Raw genomic sequence first — 8,356 nt, 5'->3', positions numbered from 1 at the left:
GCGCACCCCCTCCAGCCAATGCCAGGCTTTTGATGGCTCCAGCTGCCACAAAACCCCTGCCAGAAACGCCAAAACCTGTGAGAAGGGCGGCTCCCACCCGCCGCCACCATGCTCGGCTGCAGCCAAAATGCTTTTGTTCTCCCCTCTGTGCCCATCCTTGCACAAGGGAGTTTTTGTTTCCATCTCCAATAACGACGACGACAAAAAATAAATCCATTAAACAGCAACACAGAAAGCCCTTCCATTCTCTCCACCCCCTCAAGACCTCAAACAACAACTTCAAGCAACAACCTACCACCACCATCGCACATTTGAGAAATCTGGAGCTAAACCACACTCGTACCAGAGCAGGATTCAACCCTGCTCTAACAAATCTCTATTTTAGGACTTGGAATAAAACCAAGCATCCCAGCACGGCAGCAGCAAGACCCCTCTTTCCTAGTGGCGCCACCAGCGGGATTTTGCCAGATGCCCACATCCTGCGAGCTCCAGGGCCTCATGTTGCTCCTCACCAAGGAGCCCCAGGGGACTTCAGAGCAGGGCGAGATCCTTCCAACGCTCCCCTTTTCCAGCCACTTCCATTGCTTTCTCGCCAATGGCCCCACAGAGCTGCTCGCCGGTCTCTTCCCACGCGTGCATGCGCTTTAAAGGTGTGGGATTAAGGTCATTACAGGAGTTCCCGCTCTGTTCAGCTCTGCCGTGGGGCTGCTTTCAAAATCCTTGTCCCACAGCAGAGCCTCAGGGGCAACCCCAGTCGCTCACATGTTCCAAACTGCAAAAGCAGAGAGGTTTGGGATTCTAGGATTGAGGCAGAGGCATCAGTTCCATCTCGTTAATGAAGCGACAACCCTTATTTGTTCTTTACAGGATTTATTGTACATGCAAACCTATGGAAAAAAACACCTAACTCCCTGCTGGAACCTCCTCTCGTTACATCAGGTAAAGCATGTTTGTGTTCACACTTCCAGTTAGGAAATGGCGTTACGCAGCGGCCGCCTTCTCTTTGTAAGTTGCCATCATCTTCTTGATCTCAGCAATTGCTTTGCCGGGGTTCAGACCCTAAAAAGGAAAAGTTGCAGTTAGCTCCTCTGGAAAGGAGCTCGTTAGAGCATCCTCCCTCCCCCGCCTCGATTTAAGCCACAGCAAACTCATGGATACGCTGCTCCTCGTAAAAATAGGTGGCAGAAGACACCCTTTTTTTTTCTCCCTAGAAGCTGGAGCCCAGCCTCATGTTGTGCTTCCTTTCAAATGCTGGGAGGCTGCGGGATGCTGAGGGACAGCTCTGAGCAGCCTGCTCCAGGCAGGCTGGGCTTAGGGTATGCCCGGCCCCTGGCTTATGGGGCGCTGGTGCAGGTTCACTGCGCTCCAGCCTCAATTTACAAGGGCAGAGCAAGCCAGCCCAGGGTAGAGACGCAGTGCTCCAGCCCAGAGCTCACCTCCTCTACCTGGAGGCTGAACCAAGCAGCAATTCCCCACTGCTGGAAGGAAAATGCTCATTTGACTTTGGAGGACTGGTTTTAATCAGCAACACAGGGATCAAAGAGAAGAACGAGTGGCTGAGCGATAGGAACTTTTAATAAAGCTCAAGCAGGACTGAATTCAACATTTTTACGGGCGTTAGGAGATGAGCACTGGAGGCAGGAAGCTGCCTTGTAAAAGCTCAAGGGTGACGGTACCGGACACGTGGCTTTCCTCCTTGTCTGAAATAAAAAAAAGCTGTGTACTGGAGGACACCAGGGAAGCCAGCAAGAACACTAACCCAAGACGAAAATTCTCTGCATGCAAAAGCCAGCGAAGCTCCCCAAAGGTGGGTTTTTTCTACAATATAGGCAGGTCACATTGCAAAGGGCCTTAATCCTGCAGCATGGCTACCAACCCAAGCATGCCTAATCGCCAAAGGGGGGGTGGGGTGGCAATGGCCCCGCTGTATCATTGGGATTACAGCAGCAGCACTGCGGGACAGAGAACGAGCAGGAAATCACCCGGGCACAGTTTACCATGAAGTCTTTGAGGGCTGATGGAGACAGGATTAGAGCATGTGAGTGGAGAGGGGGTATTAATCAGGAATGCGTCTCAAAACCTGAGAGACCGAGCCTCTGTGGGTATTGCTCTGCGCCACAAACATTCCTACATACAGCCAGAGCTTCAGGTTGAACCTTCACCTTTAGCTGAACTACGGCTGACACCAAATCATGAGCCAGCTCCCTGTACAAAGGGGGAATTGTCTGTAGCTGATGAATCACTTCAGAAAACTCTACCCCCAAAAAATAATAAAAAACGCCAAAATAACAATCAGCATGCAGTGCTCCTGAGCTGTCAGCCCAGATCTCCAGGATCTCCTGTTCCCCACATCCATGATCCACTCAAACATTTGCCTTCGTATTCTTTCACAACTCAAGAATTACTTCACCACCAGGTACAAAGGCTGGCTAGAAAACAGCCCAGCTGACAGGAAAGCAAGGCCTGGTTATCTGCCCAACAACAGGCACAAGGTCATCGCAAGACGAGGAAGAGGCATGCTCGGATTCAGGAAAGCTTGCTCAGATCTTGAAAGATATACCAGAGGACAGACCATCTGGGAAATGCCCTGATGGCAGGACGGCAGCATAAAACACATCCCCCAAAGGCTCTGAGAACTTGCTGGAGTCTCCTCCATGACAGAAGTGGCACAATACATTGGGGAGAGCTGCTACTGTCGGAGTTTAAGGCTGCGCTGGGGGGGTTGTTATGTGTATCACTCACAAAGCTCACCCCGCTGATCAGACTACACAGGACAAACTTCCCCACAGCGTTTCTGGCAGCATCCCTTGCGTGACCAGCACCCTACTGTCACGCTCCCTACATCTTGGAAATAAGTTCTCAAAGTCCCAGCCTTGCTCACGAGGAAAAGACTTTCCTGTGACGTGCAACGCAAACTTTGCCACGTCCTCTCACACAGTCATCATCACAAGCAAGACTGCTGGCAACTCGCTGCATTTCAAAAGGCTGAACAAGCCAAGGCAAGCTTGAGGAAAATAACACCCCCTAAGCCGGTATTTTTCTATTGGTTTGAAACCAGGAGCTTGGAAACAAGCCCATAACCCCAGAAGGGATGCCCGCAGGCTGTACACGTACCTTAGGGCAAGTCCTTGTGCAATTCATGATAGTGTGACAACGGTAGAGAGAAAACGGGTCTTGAAGCTGTGCCAGGCGTTCCTCTGTGTAGTCATCTCTGGAGTCAATCATCCAGCGATAGGCCTGAAAGTCAGTGGCATTTGACACACACCAAAGGCTTCTTCAAAGTGTTGGAAGCAGTGTGAGGTTTTTAAAAGCAACATCTAACTCAGGAATTCTGGTCCAGGATCTGGACTATGTAACACTACACTACCTGTGCTTGCAAACATTTGTGCTGCTTTTAGACAGGGAGTCCCTCAGCAGTCCCAGGTGACAAATGGAATCTGTCCTTACCTGCATCAGTACTGCAGGGCCCAAGTACTTGTCCCCATTCCACCAGTAACTGGGACAGCTGGTGCTGCAGCAGGCGCACAGGATGCACTCGTAGAGTCCATCCTGCACAGGGGTGGGAGACCACAGTCAAGCCACTCCAGAAATCCATGACGAAGCCGTTTTTAAAGAGGGGATTTACATGAAGCACGCGCTTCCCTCGCCACCTTCCCCTCTAGGGACTTGCCGCAACACAGCAGCTCTGAAAGCTGAAGCAGAGCTGCCAGGAGAAAGCAATCCCTACGTGCATGTCCTCTGAAACAAGACGCATGCATCGTCCCAACTTGACCTCTATAATAAACTAGGGGTTTGTGACAAAGAAAAGCATTAAACTGAAGAAAAATGTGGAAATTGCCTGATGTTCCTGCATTCTTTCTTTCTAGCCTGTCCCAAAAACTGGCTGAGGAAAGGAGCAGATCCATAACCAATTAACAATTCCAGGCCATGTTACAGAAGGGAAAAAGAGAGCAAAGTGTGCCCAACAGCCTAAGGGAGAAGCAAAGAGCTCGTAACTTGTCCTCCGTGGGGATCCCCAAGCACGCACAGAACGGGAATGGTGCAAGTCTAACCATTTCACCATTTTTAGAGATGAAGGCCTTTTTATTTCAGGCACTGAAGGAAGTTAGACCTACGTGGAAGTGACACTGGGCAGAAGGCAGTTAAACACCAAGGTCTCTCAAGTCTCCCAGCTCAATCAGTCCCTCCCAGGCTAAATGATGGAGTCCAGTCTGGCTTAAATTACGCATTTGAAAGTTGCTTTTGAGGACAGAAGTCTCATTCAATTTAGTTTAGAAAGACACGCAATGTCAAAGACTCCTGGGAGCTTGTAGCAAGTCTACTGCGTTAGAAGGGCTGCTCAGTATGCTGTGGGAAAGCCTTGCCAAAGCTACTTACCTTCCTGCTTCCAATTTGCCTTATTTCTAATTGTAACACTTCAAATGACTGACGATTTAAAGAAAGAGGTGGGGGTTTTCCAGCTGACTTCGTTTCCAAGTTTCTCCTGCACACAGGCCATTCTCAAAGCAAGAGGAACCTCAGCAGCAAGGTAGCAAGCAAGGTTACTCATTGTGAGAAAGATTCAGGACACTCTCACAGGCACTTTTAGGTTTGCCTGTTTCTACTTGAATGAGAACGTGATTTCAAGGATGCCGCTTTATGAAAACCACGTGAAGGGAGAGTCCCTTTAGCCCTTACGTACGGATCAGACATTACCAAGCGGTGCAGAATTGACCCTTGTCCTTGGACAGATTCTTTCAGACTGTAAAATCCTGCGGTTTCTAAGACATCGCAGCACCAGTCATGCTGCTGCCGACATCTTGGGCACATGACCACTCTATTCATGGGATGTGAACTTCACAGCAAGCAGACATAATGGAAAACTTTCAAAGATCACTAAAGAGAATTAGGCTGCAGCTCACATGTTTTCATTGAATCCCCTTTACCCAGCCTCCCTCTTTGCTGTTTGTATTCACCTTTCTTTTACCACTTGCCAAAATCTGGGCTGCCTGCCCTCTCTGTGCCTGCTCAGCGATCACAGCTGAGCATCGACAGGCGAGCTTTGAATCTTGAAGCAAGCGATGCGTCCATCAAGACAGGTCAGAGGCAAAAGAGAAACTGCTGATTTAATGGTACTTACTGTGGCAGCCAAGGAAATCCACACAAGAACTTACCGACACTATAAGCTTTTTAAAAACCAGCACATCCCAGCTGTTCAAACAGTTCCTCAGACACTCTTTAGCTTTAAGCAGAAACCTTGGACCAATGACACTACATTCCCAGAACCCCCCCCCCAAAACAACACAGCGCTCAAAACAGACAACCAAAAACTGGCACTAACCCATCATGCTCGTGTCTCCACGTCCACAAGGGTTTCGTTTTTGCCATTAGTTTTTTAGGGCTGTAAAACGCAGCAAGCAGCAACATGAGCGCCTCGCTTAGCATGCTGCAGCTCAACCAGACAGACAGTGCTGAGCCCAACAGCCTACAGGCCAGCAAAAACTGCAGCGCCTTATCTCCACCAGGATATTACAAGCCTGCAGCCTTCACCATGTTTTTACAAGCACACACGGTTTTGCAGTGCAGACAGTGGAAATGAGATCAGAGTCCCCATCGCAACCGCAAATGCATTTCGTTAGCAAACGTTACCCCTAGCAACGCAGGCATGCCATGACACTGCATTTCAGGAAGCAGATTCCACCCACATCGGGTTTGGCACCAGACAGCTTTGTCATTAAAGGAACTAGAAGCTATTGCGTGTTAACGTTTAACCCCGGCCTTATCTGGAAGGGATTTCAACGGAAGAAATGAAGTCATAACCAGTTTCTGACGGTCTTCTATGGACTGCAGATACTGCTCCTTGCCCTGTTTCGACTCATCCTTCTTCTTCAGGTAAGGCTCGATGGATTTGTACTGTGCATAGAAGTTACTCAAGTCCTAAAAGCCAAAAGGCAGAAAGGTCACATTTATTAAGCCAAATTGATGCACGAGAGAGACACCATCTACTGCCACTCCAACAGAAGGCGGCATTTTCTACCTCAACCTGCCACATTCCTCCAAACGAGGACAAATTTAGTCACTGCTGAGAACCTCAGACCCAGCCAAGCCAGAAAACACCAGCAGGAGTAACGTGAATTGTGAGACCCAATCGTGTTGGCACCTCCCAACATTATCCCTATCAACCCAATCTGAACCCCACGCTGCCCAGAACGGCGTCACCCTTGGTCACAAGCTGACAGAAGCAGATACTCACTGGAACAAGGTCCTTCACCACATACATGTGGGGGAGAGGGTAGATTTTAGTGATCTTGTTGAGATCAGGGTCAATTCTTTTGATACAGGCCAGCGTGTTCCCACCAGCAATGTTCATAGCACAAGAGCCACAGATGCCTGTGTGGGGGAAAAAGAACAAAGCATTAGATATTTACCCTCTTATCCTCCTTGAGGAAGATCCTCTTGGCCCCAAAGATGCCCCCAGGCTGTCTTCAAGAAACTCAGTACGTGACAAGGAAAACACCAGAAGTTGCCAGTAGGCCAAACATGTTGCTATTTAAATTAAGAACAAACACAGGAGTCACTTTCATTAAAGCCTGAACATGTTCTCAGTGTAGAACTTCCTTCCACAGCAGAAAACAAGTAGCTTGGACACTTCATCCCTTTTGCATCATTCATTAGTTTTACATGCTACTTAGGGTGGGGAAGACATTCAGCTTTGTTCCCATGTTTGAACCACAAGCTGGTATTGATGCAAAGCAGCTAACGTAAAGATTAACGTAAACATGGGAACCAGGCACATCCCTCATCAGCCCTACAGTTTTGGTCAAAGTGTCCCTGAAGGTCAGGAACATAAAACGAAGTCCCCAAGACAGAAGCTTCTTTCTGTGACTTCCACAGCAGACTCGAGCGGTGCCATAAACTACATTCATTAACTCCCAAAGGTGAGAGGACAGACACTCACCAGAACAAACAGCATATAAATAGCTTACCAAATGGATTAAATGACACTACTAATGAGCTCCTGGTAATAGAAGGATCAGATGTAGCCCAGGAAAGGCCAAGGTTTACAAGAAAAACCACCGCAGAACAGTCACAGATACTGCTCAGGTCAGGAGCTCGGGTATCCAATTCAGACCAATGCCTAAACCATCATATTAGAAAGAATGTTGAAAGGGCAAAACTCTCATTTCAGAGGATTTGACACATATCAATTGATATGAGTCAGAGAAATGCCACTGCTCCTCACGCTGGCGAGCTAGTCCGCCTCAGCGCCTGATGCACTGGCAACCCTTCCCCTCGCTGCCAGATAAAGACTGGCACTCGAACAAGGTTATTCCTCCCACTCGAGAAACCGTCACAAGTATTTTCCAGTCAACTGGTTTTGATGGGATTTTTTTTTCCCTGCATGGTAGAAAAGGGGCAAGATTGAACCAGTCCAGCTCGAAAAATCTGTCTTCACATTCTCAAAGAAAAGTATTCAGGGCAATTAATTCCAGCTGCTTGGGAACAGCACTGGCTCTCTAAATATCTAACACTGAGAACAACCACACCATCTGAAATTCCTCTGCCTGCTACGCAGATTCTACAGGAAATGGCTGCACTGAAGCGTGCTTTTCATTTAGATCCAAGCCAAAACATCTTCAGGCATCAATTGCACCTGAATTTCTCATCCTTGCAAACACACCTAGTTAAATCAAAAGTCATTCCATAAAGGCATCCTCCCCAGCATTTCCACAACTATCATTTTAAGCTCAGCATCCCAACATCACCCAGGGATGTCACCTGGACAGGTTAAGTTTTAACGTAGTTAAATGGACATGCTGATGTGTACCTGTGTGAGAACCAGCGAGGAGCTCTGCAGTGTAAAACCACCAGATGGCCTTTTCCTCAATCAATCATTCAGCTTAGTCAAAGGGCCAAAAAAAGATTCCTGAAGCTATTCCTAGAAGTCATAAGTACTCTTCCAGCTACACCCTTTCCTATTTCCACAGCAGCACTAGATAAAGCAGCCCCTACAATTCATTCCCATTTGCCACGTCTGCCCCCTCAATTTTGCTGTTGTAATCTCTTTTCCTAGATTTCCCTACGCAGTCCATCACTGGAGGGCAGCAAGACGAACATGATTAGGAAAGAAACAGGAAGGACTGGGGGCTGTGTAAGGATATTGCTCATAACTCGGTGTTATGTGATTACGCCCTGTGAATATGGGCTTTAGCTTTACTACTTGATTCATCGAGGTATTTCATATGCAGGAGCTGGAAGAGGAGCATGGTACGCTGCCATTTACCCTGAAGTTTTCTGGCAGTTACACGTATGCTGCCAGCAAGTCAGTCTTCAAGGGCAGTCTTCACTTTAGCAGGCTGGAAAACCCTTCTTACCT

The 8,356-nt window shown here is 48.2% G+C and overlaps 1 protein-coding gene across 1 annotated transcript in view; it reads right to left on the bottom strand.

The window, feature by feature from the left end:
- Positions 1 to 859: 859 nt before the first annotated feature.
- SDHB (succinate dehydrogenase complex iron sulfur subunit B) overlaps positions 860 to 8,356 on the bottom strand; it is a 10,103-nt gene continuing 2,606 nt past the window's right edge. The window contains exons 3-8 of the mRNA XM_035901871.1: positions 8,307 to 8,356; positions 6,233 to 6,373; positions 5,800 to 5,916; positions 3,448 to 3,549; positions 3,115 to 3,237; positions 860 to 1,059 (exon numbers count right to left, since the gene is read on the bottom strand). The exon at positions 8,307 to 8,356 is cut by the window's right edge and continues 83 nt beyond it. Coding sequence (XP_035757764.1) covers positions 982 to 1,059; positions 3,115 to 3,237; positions 3,448 to 3,549; positions 5,800 to 5,916; positions 6,233 to 6,373; positions 8,307 to 8,356 — 611 coding nt within the window. The 3' untranslated portion in view covers positions 860 to 981. The remainder of the gene's footprint in view (positions 1,060 to 3,114; positions 3,238 to 3,447; positions 3,550 to 5,799; positions 5,917 to 6,232; positions 6,374 to 8,306) is intronic.

This window comes from Egretta garzetta, unplaced genomic scaffold (assembly GCF_000687185.1).
Source record: "Egretta garzetta isolate BGI_Z169 unplaced genomic scaffold, ASM68718v1 scaffold69, whole genome shotgun sequence".
In the NCBI taxonomy this organism is placed as follows: Eukaryota; Metazoa; Chordata; class Aves; order Pelecaniformes; family Ardeidae; genus Egretta; species Egretta garzetta.
Note: the sequence above shows the minus strand (reverse complement) of the source record. Positions and strands in the feature narration are given on the sequence as shown.